A 23,288-nucleotide genomic window follows, 5' to 3' on the forward strand; every position below is an offset into this window, starting at 1 on the left:
TTACAGATATTGAAAACCCAAAATAAAGTTTGAGAAAATCAGAAAAGTGTGAAAAATAAAAAAATTGGAAACTCATCGTGTTGCATCCTAATTAGCCAATTAACTTCAAAACACTTTCAAAGGTTTACTGAGGCTCTAAATGGTCTCCCTGTCTGGGTCAGTAGACTACACCATCATAGACAAGACTGCTGACTGGACAGTCGTTGACACCCTCTACAGGGAAGGTAAGACACAAAAGGTAATTGCCGAAGAGCATGGTTGTTCAGAGCGCTGCATCCAAGCATAGCCATAGAAAGTTGAGTTGAAGGAAAAGTGGGATAGGAAAAGATGCACCAGCAATACGGATAACTGCAGCTGTGAGAGGATTTTCAAGCAAAATCCATTCAAGAGTTTGGGGGAGCTTCACAAAGGAGTGAGCAGAGGCTGGAGTCAGTGCATCAAGAGCCTTTACGCACAGACAAATTCTACACATGGGCTACAAATGTCTTACCTGGGATGTGGACAATCACCTGCTGTGTTGTCATGTCAGATTTGTGGATATACAGGTCCTTCTCAAAATATTAGCATATTGTGATAAAGTTCATTATTTTCTATAATGTCATGATGAAAATTTAACATTCATATATTTTAGATTCATTGCACAAACTGAAATATTTCAGGTCTTTTATTGTCTTAATACGGATGATTGTGGCATACAGCTCATGAAAACCCAAAATTCCTATCTCACAAAATTAGCATATTTCATCCGACCAATAAAAGAAAAGTGTTTTTAATACAAAAAACGTCAACCTTCAAATAATCATGTACAGTTATGCACTCAATACTTGGTCGGGAATCCTTTGGCAGAAATGACTGCTTCAATGCGGCGTGGCATGGAGGCAATCAGCCTGTGGCACTGCTGAGGTCTTATGGAGGCCCAGGATGCTTCGATAGTGGCCTTTAGCTCATCCAGAGTGTTGGGTCTTCCTCCAGACTCTGGCACCTTGATTTCCGAATGACATGCAGAATTTGCTTTCATCTGAAAAAAGTACTTTGGACCACTGAGCAACAGTCCAGTGCTGCTTCTCTGTAGCCCAGGTCAGGCGCTTCTGCCGCTGTTTCTGGTTCAAAAGTGGCTTGACCTGGGGAATGTGGCACCTGTAGCCCATTTCCTGCACACGCCTGTGCACGGTGGCTCTGGATGTTTCTACTCCAGACTCAGTCCACTGCTTCCGCAGGTCCCCCAAGGTCTGGAATCGGCCCTTCTCCACAATCTTCCTCAGGGTCCGGTCACCTCTTCTCGTTGTGCAGCGTTTTCTGCCACACTTTTTCCTTCCCACAGACTTCCCACTGAGGTGCCTTGATACAGCTCTCTGGGAACAGCCTATTCGTTCAGAAATTTCTTTCTGTGTCTTACCCTCTTGCTTGAGGGTGTCAATAGTGGCCTTCTGGACAGCAGTCAGGTCGGCAGTCTTACCCATGATTGGGGTTTTAAGTGATGAACCAGGCTGGAAGTTTTAAAGGCCTCAGGAATCTTTTGCAGGTGTTTAGAGTTAACTCGTTGATTCAGATGATTAGGTTCATAGCTCGTTTAGAGACCCTTTTAATGATATGCTAATTTTGTGAGATAGGAATTTTGGGTTTTCATGAGCTGTATGCCAAAATCCTCCGTATTAAGACAATAAAAGACCTGAAATATTTCAGTTAGTGTGCAATGAATCTAAAATATATGAATGTTAAATTTTCATCATGACATTATGGAAAATAATGAACTTTATCACAATATGCTAATTGTTTGAGAAGGACCTGTATAAAGAACTGTTTTGTTCAAACTGTTGACAAAACTGATCCAGGGGAATAAACAAATTTGAAGGAAAAGGATTTAAAAAAAAATTTTAAATTAATTTATTTAATTAAAACTTGAAGCGTGCATTTGTATTTAGCTCTATTTACTCTAATACTCTAAATAAATTCTAGAACAGCCAGTTACATTTAGAACATACCGATTTAGCAAATAGAGCCCATCTATGTATGATTACATGCCACTGTTGAGACCCGAGGTTTGTCAGTGAACAGTAGATAACAAACAGCATACATGTTGGAGAGACACTTGTAGACGTTTAAAGCAGAGTGAGGTCATAAACAAATATCCTAAGAATTGAATATAACTCTGTTCATGATCATCTGAAAATGGAAAGAGATGACACACTTGCAAATATACCAAGACATGACTGTCCACGTACAATGAGAAACTCGGAGATCAACAGCTCAGGTGTTCCTTTCTGTTGATAGGACAACGATTGATTGTCCACTTCACAAATCTGGCCTGTATAGAAGAGTGGTCAGAAGAAAGGCATAGTTTAAAGAAAATCATGAAAAGTCCTGTTGAAAACTTGATAGTCCACTTGTTGGATGAAACCAACATTGAATTTGGCCTACATGCCAAAACTGTGACATAAAATTAACTTTGCACATTAGCCTCTGCCCCACCCTACCTACCCACTGTTAAACATGGTGGTGACAATGAAATATTTTGGGGATGGTTTTCTTAAAGGAATCTGGTGAAGGATTATGGGAAATACTGGTGCTAAATACAGGGCAATCCCGAAAGATAATCTGTTAAAGGCTGTAAAAGATGTGACTAAGGCAGAGGTTCATTTTCCAGCAGGACAATACTGAATTCTAATTTCTCCTATTAAAACAGAATTGCAATACTGCTTTACTTTGTGCTGGTCTACCACATAAAATGCAAAAAGGAATATTGAAGTTTGTAGTAGTGCTGTGACTAATAAAAAAAAAACTAACAGTCGGAATACTTTTGCAACAAAGTGTAGATAAAACTAGAAAAGATAGAATAAAAAGCAACTATTTAGTTTGTTGTAGAATACACTTTTTTTTTTATTAATAACCAATTTCTAACAAATTTTTCTTTTGCACTTGGCTGACATTAAATCTTTAAATAATCTGGTGGCATCATTTATTCCCCACCCCCATGTTTTTAAAACTGTCAATAAATGTAGTAAAACCTTTGCCCAAAAATACAGTAAACATTAAAACTCCTGCCCTCCCCCCACCTTTTCTCCTGCAGCATTCTTAATATAAACCTGAAGCAAAGTTGATGTGAAGGCCCAGTCTTGTTCAGGCTTCATGTCACTGTCCCCCATCATGTCATCAACAAGACCTGCCAGTGACGGAGTACGTTCTGTGTAATAAACTCTACTGGGATCGGATTTGAGAGCAGAACAAACCCTCCCAATCCTCATTATCCTTTTCTGTCTCTGTCTGCCATCCATCTCAGTCTACTTCCTGTCAAATTCGAGGTGTGTGGTTGTATAATATGGGGAAAAAATATTTTAATGGTAACCTACTTTCTAAGTTTTATGTCATGACTATAGAAGGTCAATGAGGATCCTTATGAAATTGTTATCCTTTAAAATTATTTTGTAATGTTCAGAATTTTCTGAAATTATTGCATTAAAGTGACTCGGTTGATGGAAAGAGAGGCTAAATTCCAGATGATGTTTAGCTCCTGGTTCTAAATGATCTCTATGTGAGGCACAGGTGAGGGGAAGAGGTAGTACCTCATGAGGCAGAGCTTCTGTGGAGATGAAAAATGGGAGGGAGAAGATTACAACTTCATCCACAGAGAAACAGCACTGTCAGAGACTGAAATATAGAAAAGCAATTTGTCCCAGAGAGAGACAAAGTGGTATGACCTGATGTAGGGTATCAAAAGACACTTTAAAATTTTAGGTCTACTGTTAATCTCATTTTCTACTTTTTACTATAACCTGATTACTTCTCTATTGTTAACAGAAGTGGCCAGTTTTAGAAACTGTGTACCAATTTTGTCTCTCTAAGAGAAAGTGTTCATTATCTTGGGAATTAATATCATCAGGATGATATTATATAAATTTGAAACTAATCATACATGCACCCTCTTTACACAATTTAATATCTACCTCAAGTTTCAGTGGTTTAGGTTGACACAATAACATAGTTGCTCCAGCTCTCCGACTGGATTTGTATAGCTCCTGTGCACCACTGCTTCAGAATTGATGAAACTGGGACTCAAATATGTCTCCAAAGACGCTTTTAATAAAGTTATCTAATTTCACGCTATGCTATTCTGTTTGCACGGATGAAAATTCACTAACTTCACCATAAAGGTTGCTTGAAACTGAAAGTGAGACTGATGACTTGACCTTTGACCTGATTGATTTGGCTGACAATTTTCTGACCGCTTGGCGGCACTTATAGAGCATTAAAAATTATATCGAAGACAGTCAATACATGCTTCAATATTTAAAAATGAAGTCAATGATGTGATAACCAAAGTAATGTACCTGGTCTAGCAGAACACTGAATCCCACACCCTTGATGCCAATACACATTCACTATTAATACCAGACACGGACAATACAAGACTTGATGTTTGGCCAAATGCGCTACAGTTCCTCATGTTTAGATCTGCATAATGTACCAGAACACATGGCAAGAAGGGAATACAGGTTTAGTAAGCCATGCTCCCTTTTGGGAATTGGCTGTTAATCTGAGCACAAACTTCTAACCTTATTTTTATTTTTGTATTTCAGAATAGCTTTATAGATTTAAAGATTTGTCATAATAACCTTTTTAAAGTAAATTCTAAAATGGCAGCTGAAGTCTGAGCTTGGAGTCTGTTGTGAGCGCTTTGTATTCATATAACTGTTAAGAGCAGCAGTGATGTTTGCAGCTCCACTGCCCAGATATCCATTTCACATCCAATCAGGTGTTGCTGCAGTGACACCTCTAGTTGCTCTTAAAGATTGCAATCAGTGACCTCTGATTTGAGTAACCCACTTGTCATGCTGTGCTTTGGTGATGTATTGTGAACTGTGGCAATAGCCAGGGCCCTGGAGACAGTGATGGAAAAGCTGAAGAGGTGGTAGGAGGTAGATGCAGAGATGGGACAGCTTTCTGCAGAGTTGACTCCAGCTATTCTGCTGAGCCTACACTTTCACTATATAAATAAAACAGTAGTGCTTTTAAAGTGGCAGGTCAGGGTGGGGTTTCATTAGTGTTTGTGCTGGTATATAGGACTGTACAAAGCCTTTGGTCATTCCTTGTTTCTTCTCACTTTCTTTCCAATAAGAAGACTTTCTCATACAAATTTCAAGAATTTTTGATACTTTCACATGCTCTCTGAAGGTGTTCTGAAGTTTTTCCTTGGATTTAGTAAACACTTCAATTTTTTTCTGTTCAGCTTTTGGATCATGACCAAACTTCTTTTTTATACCAACCAAGTTATATTTGGCATTTTTAACTGGTTCAATATAATATGAACACATTTTTAAACAGGCTGCTGGCAACAATGAACCCAGAGAAACCTGCCAAGTTCCCTTTCATATCTAGATTTAACGGTGGTTCACCCTTTGGGTTTTGGAGCCTTTTCAATGCTTGAATGATTCAATGGGAATAGTTATATGGCGAATATATGTGAAAGCACAGCACAAGTCTCTGAAAGGCTTTCAGAAAACCTGGAGAAATTACAATAAAAAACAGCTTAAATTATTACAATTCTGTCAAGAATCGGGGTTAGCACTGTATAAATGTGACACTAAAGTTTAATGTAATGTAGATTTTCAGCAGTGTATTGAACAGTCTTGTACAGAAGGATTACATGATATCTGATTAAATCAAGCTGTTTAATTTCCTATTTTTTCATTATCCAGCATGTAGTAATTTAAAGAACTGCTTCACCATGTTTTTTGATGTATTGTGCATATTTGTTTTGCACAGTGATGGCTTGCTTTCTTGTTTTGAAATCTGGCACCCACCATGTTTACAATATTGAACATTCAATCCTTAAAAATATTGCCTTTAGTTTTCATGCTCCATCTAGCGTACCAGGATCTTCCTGTAGATGCAATGGTAATTTCCCCATGAAAATTTATACAATCATATTCTATTTGAATGTGGGGTTTTGTTTCTTTTTTGGGAAATAAGAAAATTGTTTTTTGTATTTGTCCTTTTAAAATAGACACAGGTAATGACATCTGCAACTTTTCAGTGTCAAACTACTCCAGGCTTTGTTCCAATGGTCACTGAGAATTTACATTAGAAATAGGAAACAATGAACCTGCCATGTTTATTCCAGTCCTTTTAGAATATGCTGCAATTTCTTCAAAATTTGATTTGGCGATCTATGTTGTCATAACATGCTCAATACTCAAAGAGCAATACTACTCAAACTGGGCCTGGTCAGGCCAACTAGCTGAACTCAGTTTATTTTTTCTACTGTTTGCATAACTAGATTTCATAATGAAAAATAAAAATCCAACCCACCATAGTGACAACTGAAACTTTAGCCATATCTTTAATTTAAATAATTTAAATTTCTGAGAAACTGCAAAAAATGTGGACCTTGAAGTGTATTTAACTGTGTTTTTAGCCTAATGATGGCAAGGGAATAAAGGTCTCAAGTCGTTATATTGTGAACTTAATACCTTTACATCATCAATCTTACTCTTTCTAATGTGTGCAGATATCTTGTTTTGGGGGGGGGGTTAATGTTATATCTCAAATTCTGTTCACCAGCAAAAAGACTGCTACATTAGGCCACCAGTAAGAGGAAAAGTGCAGTAGAAGGTGTTTTTAAATAAAAGCTGGTTTCAAAGTGAAAGTGGTAAATCCAGATTGGGCTTTGTCCTACACCTAAAACCAGTTGCGGTAAATCTAAACTGTGGGAACTACTTCACAAATTTGATGTTTTTCATTTACTATATTTTCAATCAATGCTTTGTTTAAAGTTTGGAGTGCACACCAAAAATGTTCCAAAAGGCGGAAATGTGTGTACATTACATGTCTAATTTGTTTAAATTTCTCTTAAACTATTATAGTTCATTGTGTTAGAAGTGAATTAAAAGCAGAATGAATGACCAATATCAGACATATTTTTATCATGTTTTCATTATCACTCAAGCCATACAACTCTGCACGTCTGCGCACTTAAAAACACCAAGAGCATGAAAAAAGAAATTCAAGGTAAAGGAAAAACGATTTTTCAGTTCATCAGTCTCCCTCTACAAGCAAAAAGTCATAATGACAATCACCTTCTTTGTTGAAGTCACTATGGGTAGTTTAGCATAAACGTTCAAAATCTGTGCAGCAGAACTTCTTCAAAACATTCCTTATCATAGCTCGACTGCAGATAAAGTTTGTTTTACTTTCAGTTAATGGTTCCTAAAAGTTTTAAAGGTTTAGAAAACTACTAAGCTAAAATTAAGCAACTAAATTTGTCTTTAAAATGGTTTGATAAACAATTCTGATTCTGATATCCAGTCTCAATCCAATACCTGCTTTTCCTTGACTTGCAATTGTAATTGAGGTATAATGATACACACGACATGAGGTGATATTTTGTCTACATTATGAAAAAATGCCCATTTGTGGATTTTACACATAGAGTAAACGTTGTACAACTCACAGTTTTACTGAATCAAATTAGTATATAATAACCCACATGCAGATATGACTGGTCTTCATGTCAAGGTTTCCGTGCTTGTTTACTCTTATAGTCGTTCACATCCCAAAATAAGCTCTATAGAATCTCCTGTTTTGTGTTTTCCATAATGGTTTCAGAAATGCAAACTGTGTTTTAGTGAATTTGTGCTCTATTATTTTGTTCAGGTTTTAACAGTCCATGTAGTTTAGATTTTAACTTGAGATGATTAAATGCATGATCAAATCCTTAAAAACAGCAAAATAGACCTGTAGTTAGAGCTCAAGAGAACACTCAGTTGCGGTTTTCTCACAGTGCCAACAAATCATTAGTATCTTGTCTATCATTTGGTCTGTGTCTTTTTTGCTACAGAATACCCCAAATGTCGGCAGGTAACAGATTTAAAGGTGCCGCAGTGTCTTTAAGTGTGTCAACCTGCCTGACCAGAAGTGTTTATTAGTTGACTCCATCAACACAGCATGGCAACAATTCAAGCACTGCTTTCTTTCTTAATAAAGAATAAGAGTCTCAATTATTGGTACATGTATAAAAGTACTGAACTCGTATGAAAAGCCTAAACACACCAGGAAGTTACATACCGACTGTTTCATTTGGGAATGTTTCTGCTTTGCATCACGAAAAAATCAAATCCTCTTGCTTGTGTTTTTGATTATTTTCAGGTCTAATTCCATCAGGTGGTGCATAAAATGTATTTGATTTTACACAAAGCTCAATAAATGAACCCTGCTTCAATCAGTAATGGCGCAGTGGGTGAAAAGCCCTGAGAGACTCTGACAACAGTACATGTGTATTTAGACTGCAGGTGACCAATTTAAAATCTGATACATGTTAACCTTTCAATACAGAAAGATTAATTATTTGTCTGACTTTCATTGATGCAAGGATTTGAACAATGGGAATGTGTTCCCAAATGGGGATTTCTGGCTACATATCAGGTAGTTTAGCCATCTGAGGAATTTATTAAGTGAGAAAACTGCATGTAAGGCTGGAGTAGGATGAGCTTTCCTATTTCCAAGTACAAGATAAATTTGGTAAAAATCAAGAAACTCATGTTAAGCTTATCGCTGGTTAAGAAGTTCTCAAGTATTTTTACATAAAAAGAAAATATTTTCTTTTATCAAAGCAGATAAGGTGACAGTTTAAAACAGTAAGACAAAACGATAAAATACCTCAAATAAATATAGCAACATAAATGAACAATTGTACAGGACTGTCACTTACAGCAACTGGATTGTGCTTTTTATTGAAAACTTCACTTGGAAAAACGATATCATGGTGTATTTTGTGCCTCGGGATCTGCATACCATAGGTACAGTAAGGCTGTGAAAATCAATGGGATGTAAATAATTGCTACCTCGGTAGCTCCCCTGAAATGACAAACCCATCTCCCACCTAGTTCTGCGATGTTCACTGTGCACAAACAACTGAAGTGTTCTCTAAAAACAGCCAATGCATAGAATTTCCATTTCATCTATGCTTTTTTTCACAGTTCATGCGTTACTTAACATGATGTGAACAAACTACAAACTCTTTCCTATCTGCTTTGCATCTCCTCGATTGTTTATTTGCTGAGAAGAATGACATGCAGAAACCCGCTGGCCATGCAACACATTATGTACCTGATGAATGATGAATCTTACCAGTGTGATGTGAGGCTAGGCAGTAACATTAGGAAAACCTCAGACCTCCAAATACAGGTCCTTCTCAAAAAATTAGCATATTGTGATAAAGTTCATTATTTTCCATAATGTCATGATGAAAATTTAACATTCATATATTTTAGATTCATTGCACACTAACTGAAATATTTCAGGTCTTTTATTGTCTTAATACGGATGATTTTGGCATACAGCTCATGAAAACCCAAAATTCCTATCTCACACAATTAGCATATCATTAAAAGGGTCTCTAAACGAGCTATGAACCTAATCATCTGAATCAACGAGTTAACTCTAAACACCTGCAAAAGATTCCTGAGGCCTTTAAAACTCCCAGCCTGGTTCATCACTCAAAACCCCAATCATGGGTAAGACTGCTGACCTGACTGCTGTCCAGAAGGCCACTATTGACACCCTCAAGCAAGAGGGTAAGACACAGAAAGACATTTCTGAACGAATAGGTTGTTCCCAGAGTGCTGTATCAAGGCACCTCAGTGGGAAGTCTGTGGGAAGGAAAAAGTGTGGCAGAAAACGCTGCACAACGAGAAGAGGTGACCGGACCCTGAGGAAGATTGTGGAGAAGGGCCGATTCCAGACCTTGGGGGACCTGCGGAAGCAGTGGACTGAGTCTGGAGTAGAAACATCCAGAGCCACCGTGCACAGGCGTGTGCAGGAAATGGGCTACAGGTGCCGCATTCCCCAGACCTGGTCTACAGAGAAGCAGCACTGGACTGTTGCTCAGTGGTCCAAAGTACTTTTTTTGGATGAAAGCAAATTCTGCATGTCATTCAGAAATCAAGGTGCCAGAGTCTGGAGGAAGACTGGGGAGAAGGAAATGCCAAAATGCCAGAAGTCCAGTGTCAAGTACCCACAGTCAGTGATGGTCTGGGGTGCCGTGTCAGCTGCTGGTGTTGGTCCACTGTGTTTTATCAAGGGCAGGGTCAATGCAGCTAGCTATCAGGAGATTTTGGAGCACTTCATGCTTCCATCTGCTGAAAAGCTTTATGGAGATGAAGATTTCATTTTTCAGCACGGCCTGGCGCCGGCTCACAGTGCCAAAACCACTGGTAAATGGTTTACTGACCATGGTATCACTGTGCTCAATTGGCCTGCCAACTCTCCTGACCTGAACCCCATAGAGAACCTGTGGGATATTGTGAAGAGAACGTTGAGAGACTCAAGACCCAACACTCTGGATGAGCTAAAGGCCGCTATCGAAGCATCCTGGGCCTCCATAAGACCTCAGCAGTGCCACAGGCTGATTGCCTCCATGCCACGCCGCATTGAAGCAGTCATTTCTGCCAAAGGATTCCCGACCAAGTATTGAGTGCATAACTGTACATGATTATTTGAAGGTTGACGTTTTTTGTATTAAAAACACTTTTCTTTTATTGGTCGGATGAAATATGCTAATTTTGTGAGATAGGAATTTTGGGTTTTCATGAGCTGTATGCCAAAATCATCCGTATTAAGACAATAAAAGACCTGAAATATTTCAGTTAGTGTGCAATGAATCTAAAATATATGAATATTAAATGTTCATCATTACATTATAGAAAATAATGAACTTTATCACAATATGCTAATTTTTTGAGAAGGACCTGTATCTGTAGAAAATCAGAAACATACATCAGATAACATACACCTCAGGTGATGCCAAAAGTTTTCATCTAGCTCTGATAGCACTAATGGCTTCTCAAGAGGAAAGGATGTACTGTGGTTCCAGCGCTGGGATGGAAACTTGTATTCTTCCTGACAGCAGTGGGTTGGGCAGACATCTTGTTGAGTTCAACACTTTCATGATCTGGCTGACATAAAACTTGGAGTTAGGGTTACAGTGGAAGTAGTGGAATCAGCTACGCCAATACTAATCAAGGTACAATTTGTACCTTCAAGGTTCACTTCTTGCTTAAAGCACTAAGCCTAGTTTTGTATTTTTCATGTTAGTCCAGATGCAACAGTGGCTCACAGCTTCATGCTGTAAGGTACCTCTAGCAGTCAGAAACTCCAAAGGTTACCTGAGGGTATAACGCTGAACAGGTCCGCAACTCAGTTTTACCTGCAGTAGGGATTTATTTAACATTCAGCGTTGAGACTATAAAGCTTTAATGGTTGATCTAAAATGCTAAATAAATGTAATGTCTTCAATAAAATGCTGTTTTTGATCATTTATTTAAACATGATGGAAACAATTTGAGATGCTGACAGAAAGATGCTTTAAAGGTGATCGAGTCCTTTTTGTTATTTCAAACATGTAGTATTATCAAATGGCTGACCTTGCATCGGCAATAATCGTCCAAACTCATACTTATGAATGCCTCAAGCATGCCAATAGCTCTTCCACAGTTGTTCATCAGCTGACAGTTTTTCAGTCCAATTTTATTTTTACTTCCTTTGCAGTAAAATCTGAGAAGTGAGTTCTCATTAGATGTTTTATAATGACAAGATATATCTTTATAAGTAGCAAACCATATATTTCTAACAGGATCGGCATCATCCATGTTTTAGATTTGATGCTACCTGCAGATCAGTTTATAATAAAGGATAAACTTTACTTAAAAGAAACAGTGCATAGCCCAAACATAAATGTCACTATTTGATGCACTGTACCAGATTACTGCATGAGTGAATTCACATCTGCAGTCCCTTGGCAGTTTACAAAATAGACAGTTGTAGTCGTTAAGAATAGTATTTATTATTGAAGCTGAAAAACAACGGCATTAACATTGACAAATATTTTATTTTTATCCCAAAAGGCATCAGCAAGTTTTTTTTTTTTTTTTACCTTTCAGTTTCAATCTGTCCATAAATGTGGTTGAACCCTGTTAATGAGAGACCATCAGATACATTTACTGAAGCAAAATTTATTTTTCCGAATCCAAATAGCAGACAGAGGATTTGTTCTGTCCTGGGTAAACTTTCACAGCTGTAGACCACAAAGTGTTTATCACCAGTTACTGATCGTTTAATTTTGCTAGATGCTAGGCATACAGAATGTTGTCAGTGGAGCCAGAGTACATGGTGACATATTAACATGACTTCTATGTTGTCTTTTTTACTCATGTGGATAAGAAAGGTTTTGAGCTCATTTTAAACATGATATAAGCCTGCAGCGATGTGCGAAACTATAAAATACACTAAATCAGTTGAACCCTAGAAGGCTGGTGTGTGTGTATGCGTGCGTGCGTGTGTATGTGTGTGTGCATGTAGTACTTGTAAAGTTCTTTGATATGACTGACCTTCATATCCCCAGGGTGCACCAGTAGCCATTTATCTTTTATTCATTTTGCCATTTGTGACCAAGGCAGCTACTCTGACACTGACACTTGTCAAAACCGACCCTTTTCCATAATATGCAGCATGCTGCTATCTCGGTATTTAACACTGGCTTTGCCTCCTGTTTTACCAGCTGAAGCACGTTTGATATTTCTCCTGATCATTCATTTCTATGTGACTGGTAAAGGGCCTTGCTCAAATCCATTGGTGGTGCTCACACCCAAATTATTGCAGGAAGCTTTGATTCAGACAGAAAATGCAGCTTAAACATCTGTCAACACCTTTGTGTCTCGCTTGCAGCTTTACAGGCTACAAATAAACACTGACGCATTATTCCAGAGCATTTCGATGTTTACTTACTTTTATGTGGTTTTGGAAACCTCATAACCACCAACAAAGCACCCTGAGATACCCTTTTTTTTTTTTATCCAGGACAATATTTAGGGCCAGAAATCACTGAGATAATTCTGAAGCAAAAACTATATAATTGTAGGGTACACCATGATGCACTACTGGAGATCCATAAGCCTCTGGAACTGTATCAAAAGGTCTTGGCATTGATTCTTCAGTATCCTTTGCTGAAGATATTTTACCCCCGAAAACAAAAATTTGTTTAGCGCTAAAGGAAAAGAGAAGAGTCTGACCACCTGTGTTTATTGCCACCTAAGTTTCATTCTCCACATTCCTTTTCTTCACTTTTTGTTTGCTTAGATTTCTTAAAACAGCTTTTCTGAATGGCAAAAGACAAAAATACCTCAATCACTCTATGCAATCACATTTTATAACATTACATTGACAAACCGTTATGTATTTTGTTGGAATTTTAAGTGATGGACTAACACAAAGTAATGCTTAAGTGTACAGGGAAAATGACACATTGTTTTAGCTCTGCTTTTTACTTTTCAAATAAGAATATTGAAAGGGTGACTTCAACTTCTTTTATTCTGCTTAACCTGAAAAAAGGAAAGACTTGGCAGGCCACTTAAACTGAAGGACCAAGCAAGGAGGGCATTTGAGCTGCAGACACACAGCTTAGATAGGAGAATATGTCGATGGGACAAAATAGACAGTTGTAGTCATTAAGAATAGTATTTATTATTGAGGCTGAAAAACAACAACATTAACATAAAAAAAAAAATCATTTTATCCCAAAAAGGTTTAGCAAGAGTTTATTTATTTATTTTTTTTACTTTTCAGCTTCAATCTATCCATTAATGTTGTTGAAACCCTTTATTAAGAGAGCATCAGATAAATTTACTTTTTTAAGATTTTTTAAGCATCTCAGTTTACTATTTACTAATTGTTCAGGTTGTTTTTCAGGGAATGTTGAAACTTGTTTGACAAAAACAAAATCCTACACTGAAGAAATTTATGTTTTTCTGGTCTCTGGGGTTGTTCTCTTTCAGGATTACAAGTCATAAACCCTCAATAAGCAGCCACTTCTACTGAGAAGAGATCTCATTAGCACACTCAGTAAATTGTTATTGTTTGATCATCCCGAACAAAGTGCATTTGTCTTGCAAAAGACTCTTATGTCGCAGAAATTATTCATAGATGTTAATCACACCAGAGAGTTTGACAGTGATGTCACTGTTATTCCCAGAGAATAACAGTTGTTTTTTGTTCTAGGTGGGCTGACATCAGCCAACATAACTTGTTTTAGGGGAGGTACACTTCCAGCTGAAACAAAGAGAAATCATTATAACAAGTGTTAACCTCTTCGTCTTGTCATCATTTTTTCTTAGCTTTAGCTCGGATCCACTCCACCCAACCTTTTCAGCTTCTTTAATATGAAGCTTTTGATGGCAGGTTGTAAATACAGGGCTATCATGTTTGCTGTTGCTGTCAGGGTTTGCTTTTGACACCTATATGATGGATTTCTTAATCAGTTTCTTCATCGCTTTGTGAGAATGGAGGAGTGTAGGTGAATGTCCTTCTTTGTGAGCCAAACTTTTGAGCAATCGCTCTTTAGCAGACAATCACAGTAACAGTCAAGTTAAGTATTTACTTAATATAAACAGGAATTTATTGTTCATGATGTCATCTAGAAGGGAGATTTGTTCGTTCAACTTTTAATTGGCAAGGCTTTGAATTCGTGTAGCCAATGTTATAATTAGAGTGAATTTAATCATTGTTTTGATTTCTGTTTTAGCAGCAGGCATCATGCAGTTGTTCATGATGGGTCTTTTCAGTGTCTCCCCCAGCTTTAAAGAGAGGTGGAGCTGCAAGGCACACAGCTACTGACACAAACACTTAAAAGATTTAAATGTGTTTGTGTGTTCCCATCAGGGTTGGACTCAACCATGCTTGATACAGTGCGCAGAGAAGGATTATAAATGTGGTACCATAAGAGACAGAAATTACATGACGTTGTGTAAATAAGTAACAAAAGAACAAGGTTAGACCTATAGGAAAGGTAATCTTAAATGACTTCTGTGATTTGGTGCTAGATAGAAAATAAAACTTGACATTTAAGAGGCAGCACAAGATGCAGTTGGGAAAACACTATTTTCAGATGTCATAAAAATTATCGATTTTGATCTAATCCAGTGAAAGTGCATTTTTAGACTTGAAATTGTTCAACACACCTCATAACAGTTTTGCCTCTTCTTTTTTCTTCCATTGCCAGATGATGATTGCAGGTTGAATGACTACCGCCGACTAAAAACCAAGATTCTGGATTTGCATGATCAGCGATACCTATTAGCTGCTGGTCATGGAGCTCACAAGAACAGCATGGCAGCCAAGAAGCAACTGGTTGATTTGATGTTCAAACGCTTTGATACAGATATTAATCTTCTGATAGATGCAAGCGAGCTCTCACAGGTAAGCAATGTAAAGCCATAATACTTTTGAATATTGTCCATTTCTGCAAATCAGTGGTAGAATAAATGAGTTTCTTCTTTTATTTTAAAGCTCTTTGTGCTAAATAGAGGCATAAAAGAAAATAAACTGCCATTGGCTTGTAGTAACACGATAAGTAACAAATTTAAATATTAAGTGGTGCAGGTTAGAGAATGAGAGGTGTGAAACAGAAGCTCCAGTAGGCTGAAGAACAAATTGAGCCACTCTCAGTAATTATGTCACAAAGATTAATTCCGGTCTGCTAATGACAACAAATACAAAGCTGCTGGGATCAAAAATGTTTTTGTTTCCCTGTTAGTTAATACCAGTAAATGTAATCGTAATGCAGCAGGATGCATCACTAGTTTTAGATTTTATAACTCTGAGGAAACTTCAAAATCAAATCAGCAGCAACTACATCTGCACACATAGGCTGACATTCAGTTATCCAACAGTTTATTAGCAAAACACCACTTTTGCGATCAGGTGTAATGTCTTTATTTTTCATCAGATGATGAAACAAATTCCTTCTAAAAAACTCTTCCTTTTCTTTATATTATTTAATGTTAAAAACTACATTTTAAATAAGGAACCTTTTATTTTCCATAAACTGATTAGATAGCAAAATATTGGACAAACACCATGTTTGCATTATTGAAATGCATTGAATAGTGGTCAAGATTTGAATATATGACTTAGAATATAAAGTACAGTCAAGCAAAAACAAATGTTCATATTCCTGGCCGATTTAAATTTAAACAATTTTATTCAACTAATAACTTTGTTTCTAACAGGAAATCAAATGGACATCTATGAAAAGATAATTCAATAATGTGAAAGGAGAGACCAATTTTGCAGAAAACTATCTTTTTTATTTTCATTTTATTAGAAATTGACATGATATACTTTATTATCGTCCTTCTCCATAATTAATGGAAACATCTTTCTTGGTATTACAACAATCAACAATCAAAGCCTTCCTATGACTGACCAGGTTTCCACTGGTACTGATTTTCCTTTGGTGATGACCTGCAGGTCTTTGAGGTTGGAAGGCCTCCATGCCTTCACCCTAATATATAGCTCCCTCCAGAGTCCCTATCAGTTTCTAGTTGGGACTTGCTTTTAGATGCTGTGGAACGTTAATATTGCTGTCATTTAAATAAAGCATGTTGGTACAATTGTTGGGGGTATGAATACTTAATGCACCCTGAACAATATGCAAGTTAAACTAAGCTTTAATATCAGAAATATGGAAATATACACTGCTCAAATAAATAAAGGGAACACTCAAATAACACATCCTAGATCTGAATGAATGAAATATTCTCATTGAATACTTTGTTCTGTACAAAGTTGAATGTACTGACAACAAAATCATACAAAAATCATCAATAGAAATCTAATTTATTAACCAATGGAGGCCTGGATTTGGAGTCATACACAAAATTAAAGTGGAAAAACACACTAGAGGCTGATCCAACTTTGATGTAATGTCCTTAAAACAAGTCAAAATGAGGCTCAGTATTGTGTGTGGCCTCCACGTGCCTGTATGACCTCCCTACAACACCTGGGCATGTTCCTGATGAGACGGTGGATGGTCTCATGAGGGATCTCCTCCCAGACCTGGACTAAAACATCCGCCAACTCCTGGACAGTCTGTGGTGCCTGTTTTTTTATTTTATTTTTTTATCCTTTGCCAGTGATTTAACAACCATCCAATGAAGTAATTTATTAGGCATAATATTTTTAAATCAAAAGGGTCACTACATTATTGGCAGGTTGATTGGTTTTATTTCAACAAAAAATGACAAAATGACAATGTTACTAGTTATTTTATTATTGGTTGCTACAAGAATGCTAAAACATTTATAGAAATTATTCCTTTCATTTATTTTCATACAAAACTTTTTCAAAAAGGTATGCCTTAAATTCAGTGGGAGGTCCCTTGTGAAATAAGGTGCAAAGCAATACATTTGCATGACGGCATGTATTGTTTAGTGACAGGTTAACATTTGCTTCACCTCATGTGCCCAGTTTGACTGACAGCAAACAGCCACTAATAAAAGTTAATTCACCAATTAGTGAAGAACATCAATATGTGTCTATCGTGCACATTTGATTTTTTTAAGAAGAAAATGCATTTTGTGGCACAGGGAAAAAGAGGCTAAAATGCTTTCACAAATTAGGACACCTGGTCACCCACAAAGGCCGTGTTGACAGGCATGGATAACTGATTCAGGAAATTGTATTACTACTATTTTAAAGCAAGTGGTGACCACCCTGTTGATCTTGTGGGGATCACATGTCTTTGGGTATAATTATGCCACTGATAAACCTATTTACCTTACAGTTAATTAGCCAAACTAAAGTAAGTGAGGACAAGCTGAGTTTTAATTGTAAATGGCAGAAACCCGAACAATTTATTTCTAGATCAGCAACACAGTTGATCCAAAACTAAGACAAGTACATTTAAAAGACTGAACCAACAGGCAGTAGAGAGAATATGGACCACTCTGGTACACTTCAGCTGTGTATCAAGTGGACAGGCTTTCCACTTTTACATGATGTTTTAGCCAACACATATTTTAGATGCATCAATCTGGTCTGGCTGTAATAATTACCTGAACGCCCACCTTGGTTGTACAGTTGTTACAAATAAGACATAACTCTGCTGCTATGCATCAATTTTGTTTTAACTTGATAAATAAATATGTTTTTAGATATATCAAAAGCATTGTATATTTCAGGAATGTGACTCTCTGTGTTTCTGTTTTAATGTTATATGTATAGACAATAGCAGAAACTGCTTTTATATTCTTTAGTTGAGCCACAAGTGTTTTATTAAGTGTATGTGTCATGTCTTTAATGTTTTGTTTTAAATTGGAGAGGGCAATATCTTTTATGAATTTTGAAAAGTTTTAGTATTCAAACCAAAATGTAACCCCTTAGATCATTCTGTTAATGATCTTTGTATCTACATTTTCAATTCAAAGGATTAAATGAAGTTGCCTTCCTCATCATAATCTCATCCATTTATCCCTGCCTTTTTTCCACTCTGCTGCAGAGTGTGTCTCGAAGTAAACCTTTTGAAAAGCAATGTGGGTCAAAAGAGTCTTGTGCTCCTGGGGAGCCACAGCCTTTAACCATCACTAGCAAGAAGGATGCTGTAAGAAAAGCTTTTTGTGGCTGCCATGAGAGGAGGATATTCTTGGAATAACAAAGTCTCTGCATACCTGAAGACTTATTTCCTATGCAGCATATTTGAATAATTGAAGGGGCTAAGCACCCTGCAGCAAATTTTCAAACGACAATTTCAGTTACTTCTCTTATGTTACCTTCCTGCTGATCCTGTTGAAGATCCCCCCTGCACGGGTTTTGGAATAGTCAGTACCTATGTAGTCTGTGAAGCAGGATTCAATACTTTCACTAATTGTATCCAAAAACGATTTTTTTCCCTTTCTTTTTACAACAAAAGATGTCAAATGGTGATGTAAGGGAAGCCAAAGTTTAGTAATTCAATTTAGACCATGTGACCCCTGAATCAACTGGACAAATTTTAAACTGTATATATTTAACTTCAATCTTCGCAGACCAAAGTATATTACTCCACAATCAAGATAAAGAAACTGTTCAAATAACTAAAAGTTGTTTTTCTCATTATGTCTGTTAAAAAGATGAGTTTGGCAGATTCCCCAGAGGAATTGTTTCCTTAGGTCATGTAGGGCACAGTAAAAGATAAATATTTGGTGGATTGCTGGAGGACCTCAAAACATTTTTTGTAGATTATTAATTTAAAAGGTTAAAACAACTGGAATATCTTGATTTTACACAGTATTTGTACAGCTCCCCAAAACAACTACATAATGAATGCATGTTCAATATTAAAGTGAAATAGCTATACTAGTGTGTGTGCTATTTTTTCAGACAAGTGTAATTGGTGAATTGGGTGTTTTTATTGATGTACAGGTACAGGCACTATGTGCCTTTAGGAAGGGAATAATTTACTATTTAGTGATTCTCTCCAAAAACACAAGTTGAAATCAAGCAAATTGTACCAATAGGCCCAAAATGCATATTCATGAGACCTTTCAGATCCTCCAGGTTTTGCCGTATTGACAAGAAATGAATCTAAAGGAAGACAGGAAGATATTATTGCTAAATAAATGTTTGTGTGACCAAACACAATATGCACATTTCTAGAATTTATAAACACAAAATTATGGCATCCACCCTTGTGCCCTAAAGCACATTTATAATTGGAGCATTCTCTGAGCTCATTTGAAATTATAGAAGTGAAAACGCTCACCGTGATTAACTTGACATGCTAGAGTGCTCACATGACGAGGCTTAGAACAATTGTTCCTGCCATTTTAGACTTTTTGCCCTTTTAAAATGGCAAATGAAAACGTCTTTTGTTTTTCTTTTACAATGTCTGTGCCTTATAATTTTGCCAGAAACTGTGACAGAAATGTTTGCCTCAAAAGATGTTAAGGGATATTATTCACCTCTGCACTTGTTCTGGCCTTGTCTGTATTAGAGTAACATTGTGTGTATTAGAAGGTGAGTGTGTTAAAACACCCACTTCCTCCATGGCTGCAACACCTGTGTTCAGTTGCAACTTTTTAAAGATAGGTGGTGCTGTAATAGAAATGAAGCTTTGACCAAACAGCCCTTCTTTTTCCATTTGTTCTGTCATAAAATTTAACATTTAACAAACAGAGCCCTTTGGAGTCCAACAAGTAGAATGACAAATGTTTTGCAGTTTCTTTGACCATTGCATGTCTGACCTTAAGTTGAAATTTCTCGGACATCATCTCCTTAAAGGATCATCAGCAGTCTTAAATGCCGTCCACTTATAGACAGTCTTTTGCTCTGTGGAATGATAAACTTTTAATTAGTTTTGAAATTACTTCATAACCCTTCCCAGATTAATGGGCAGCAACAATTGATTCTTTGTGGTTTTGCTGATATCCTTTCCCCATAACATTAAGGTGCACCAGTCTTTTCCAAACCAGCCAACCACAAAAAAACTCTGACTTTTTCAGAAGTAGCCATTCTGGGTGATAATAATTCAAAGGCATTTAATTACAAAAACTGCTCTGTTACTTTCCATATGATGTTCCTAAGGAGGAACGTCTTTAGTTGTTCACCAGTGACTGTGGTTATTGAGGCTTTTCTTAAGTTTGTTAATATAGAAACTTTGTAATATTACCTCACAGGATGATGGTATTGTGTCAGAACAGCACTTTTATTCTGGTTAACTACCGTGTGCAGATTTGAGATCTCCTGTGCTCTCTGACATTTTGCACCAGTGTCCTATTTCATGGTTTTAAATGTATGCACCAACATGTGAACTATTGGTGTAATACTGATATAATAGTGCTATATTTTGCCTTTTCAGCAGAAATGTTTCACCATAATGTAGTCTATATTAACAGGAAGCTGGGAAAACCTTGTGTAGCTGTTAATTGTGTAGCTCTGATTAATTGTCCAATGTTCCATTGGCTTTGTAAATTAAGGTTCGATTAGAAACAGCCAGTGGCTGCAATCTCAATTGACATTACATCTTGTTATCATATCAGGGATGTGAATCAGATAATTTAGAGCACATGGTGTGCTGAGAGCCACTGAACACATCCAGAATCGTTTTTCAGTGTTTCTATACACAAAGATGAAAGGGGTATTTAAAGGGCCTTATGAATCTTACTATCATGCATTTCTTAAAGGGCATATATTTGCAAGAAAAGGAAGGAGTAAGGGGGAAACTTGTTTTAAATTTCTCTGCTGTTTTTCACATTTTATTTGTGTAACTCTTTTTGTAATTCAATCCAAATTGAGTAAAAGTGGGTCAGAGTTAACAAAATGAGCAGAAATATGCAAGCTTGTCCTTCTGGCTAGATAGATGAGTGGACTACATATGAATCATAAAGTTGTCATTGGTCAAAAAAAGTAGAACAATTATGAAATTAGAAAAGAACAAAAGAAATCATAATGAGAAATACGCTGCTGTTCTGGCCACCCCATTTATTTGTCATGCAGGGTTTAAGGGTACGCTAAGGATTTTAGATAACGACCTAATGTTTCAGCCAAGTCATCTGGACAGGGAAGTACACTGATCCGGAGGACAAGACATGATGTATAAAGCTGTCCCTTGTGATCAGTTTTTTGACAGCAGATATTGCATGATGGATGTTTTACTGGCAGGGCCATGCATGGGATGTTGAGCAGGATAGTGTTGAGAATAAATGTGTTGCAGACCTTTTCACCATCCATGTTATAAAACGTTTTCATATAAAGTTTTAGTTGGACTACAATAAACAGTAACAATAGAGATACAGATGATATCTTGATTATTCAGAAATGGAAATAAAGAATAAACAGTTTCTAAATGCAAGTGCATCTTTACTTATTAATTTGAATAGATTTAAAAAAAATTGCTGATCTTGCTAAGTTTGATGCGATCTGTTCTGTTTTGAGAAATGTAGTAAACCAAAGCTCTATAGTTGAAAATTCAAACACCACAAAGTGGCTGACATGTTATATTTCAGAGTATTTACGAAAGCGTGAATGGAAAATTCAAACACACCACAAACTCCGAAAAGCACTGTCTACCAACTTTGTGTTTTCTTTGTAGGTCATCAAGCATGAAGGTCTGTCCAAGGATATGTCTGAGTGCACATTGTTCGACCTACTGAAGTACAATGACATTAACCATGATGAGCACCTTACAAAAGAAGAATTTTACACAGCCTTTGGTGAGTATGGATATTTTATTGGAACACTGCAAAAAAGTCCTTGTAAAGCGAGAAAAAGGCAGAACCCAATTCATAGCTGCAATGTTACCATTTATCTCCACAAGAAGACAGATTACACATGACAGAGAAATATCTTGTTCATTGTTCCTTTGTCAGTACTCCCTAATAATTCCTTATGTGGTCTATTAAAGATGTTTGAACCAATTTGATCCTGGGGCTGGAACTAGAAGTGTCCGAATCATTTTCATCTGTTTGCTGTAATTTATTTAACTGATCAGCATGCAACAGAAACAACAAGAGCCATGACATATTGAAATTTCATTTTATTACATTTTCATCACACTCGTGCTTGTCATTCTAACGCTGAGCTTTGTTTTTATTTTTAATTATTTGTTCTAATTATTAGGAAATAAATAAGGCTTGATTGACCAAACCCATCCTAATATTAGTGCTACCAGTTTGTTTTTAATTTTCTTGGCCAATACAAACTTATGTATTTGGTAAAAATGTGTTTTATATCATGCCCGAGTTTGCACTGTGGGATCTACTGTGTGATGCCAAATGAGCGGTGTTGCTGTGAAATTGTTTGATGTGTTGATGGAGATTAATAAAGTAGTTCAAAGTGGAATTGGTTCCAGGAAAAACAGGTCAAAAAACCTGAAACAGTAGTTCAAACCAAATCCTCCATCCATACACAACATAATGACAGGTACTCTGCTATATCCAAGTCACATAAAAACATGTGCACTAGTTTCCTCTGTTTGTTTCTTCCCCATGCTCTCGTTGATGTTTCCTCCCTGTCTGATATTGGCTGACAACTCCATACCCTTTAACTGAATATCCTCTGACATTTGGCTGGCTTGACACATTTAGCAGTGGTAGATCATTTATAATCAACCTTTATTCCATCAGTCCTTTGAATGTGAATCATTTCTTGGAAAGGAAAACAAGTCGTGCAAAGAAATGGCATTGTGGGAGTCTTGTCTACTCTACTTCAGTTGTTTGTGGATGATTTTGTGTATGTGTGCGTGCGTGTGTGTGGGTGAAAAGCCCTTCTGGCAAGTCATAAAAAGAAAGGAACCCCAGCCAATCTGGTGGGGAGCTGAGCTTTCTTGAAGAGTTAAATTGCTCCAACTACTTTTGTTAGTTAACAATTCTTTTTTCAAGTTCCCATCTTAACTCCCCAAAAGGAAACAGGCTATTTAGTGATATAAAATCGCCCCCTCTGTTGCAGCTTCTTTAAACCTGCCCTATACACCTCTGTGCATTGTT

General features: G+C 36.9%; 1 protein-coding gene across 3 annotated transcripts in view; it reads left to right on the forward strand.

Annotated features, from left to right (window-relative positions):
- fstl5 (follistatin-like 5) overlaps positions 1-23,288 on the forward strand; it is a 286,679-nt gene that overhangs the window by 142,560 nt on the left and 120,831 nt on the right. For all 3 annotated transcript variants that reach the window (XM_047353775.1, XM_047353776.1, XM_047353777.1), the window contains exons 5-6: positions 15,047-15,243; positions 21,896-22,016. In XM_047353775.1, coding sequence (XP_047209731.1) covers positions 15,047-15,243; positions 21,896-22,016 — 318 coding nt within the window. The remainder of the gene's footprint in view (positions 1-15,046; positions 15,244-21,895; positions 22,017-23,288) is intronic.

The sequence above is a fragment of the Girardinichthys multiradiatus genome, chromosome 23, assembly GCF_021462225.1.
Source record: "Girardinichthys multiradiatus isolate DD_20200921_A chromosome 23, DD_fGirMul_XY1, whole genome shotgun sequence".
In the NCBI taxonomy this organism is placed as follows: domain Eukaryota; kingdom Metazoa; phylum Chordata; class Actinopteri; order Cyprinodontiformes; family Goodeidae; genus Girardinichthys; species Girardinichthys multiradiatus.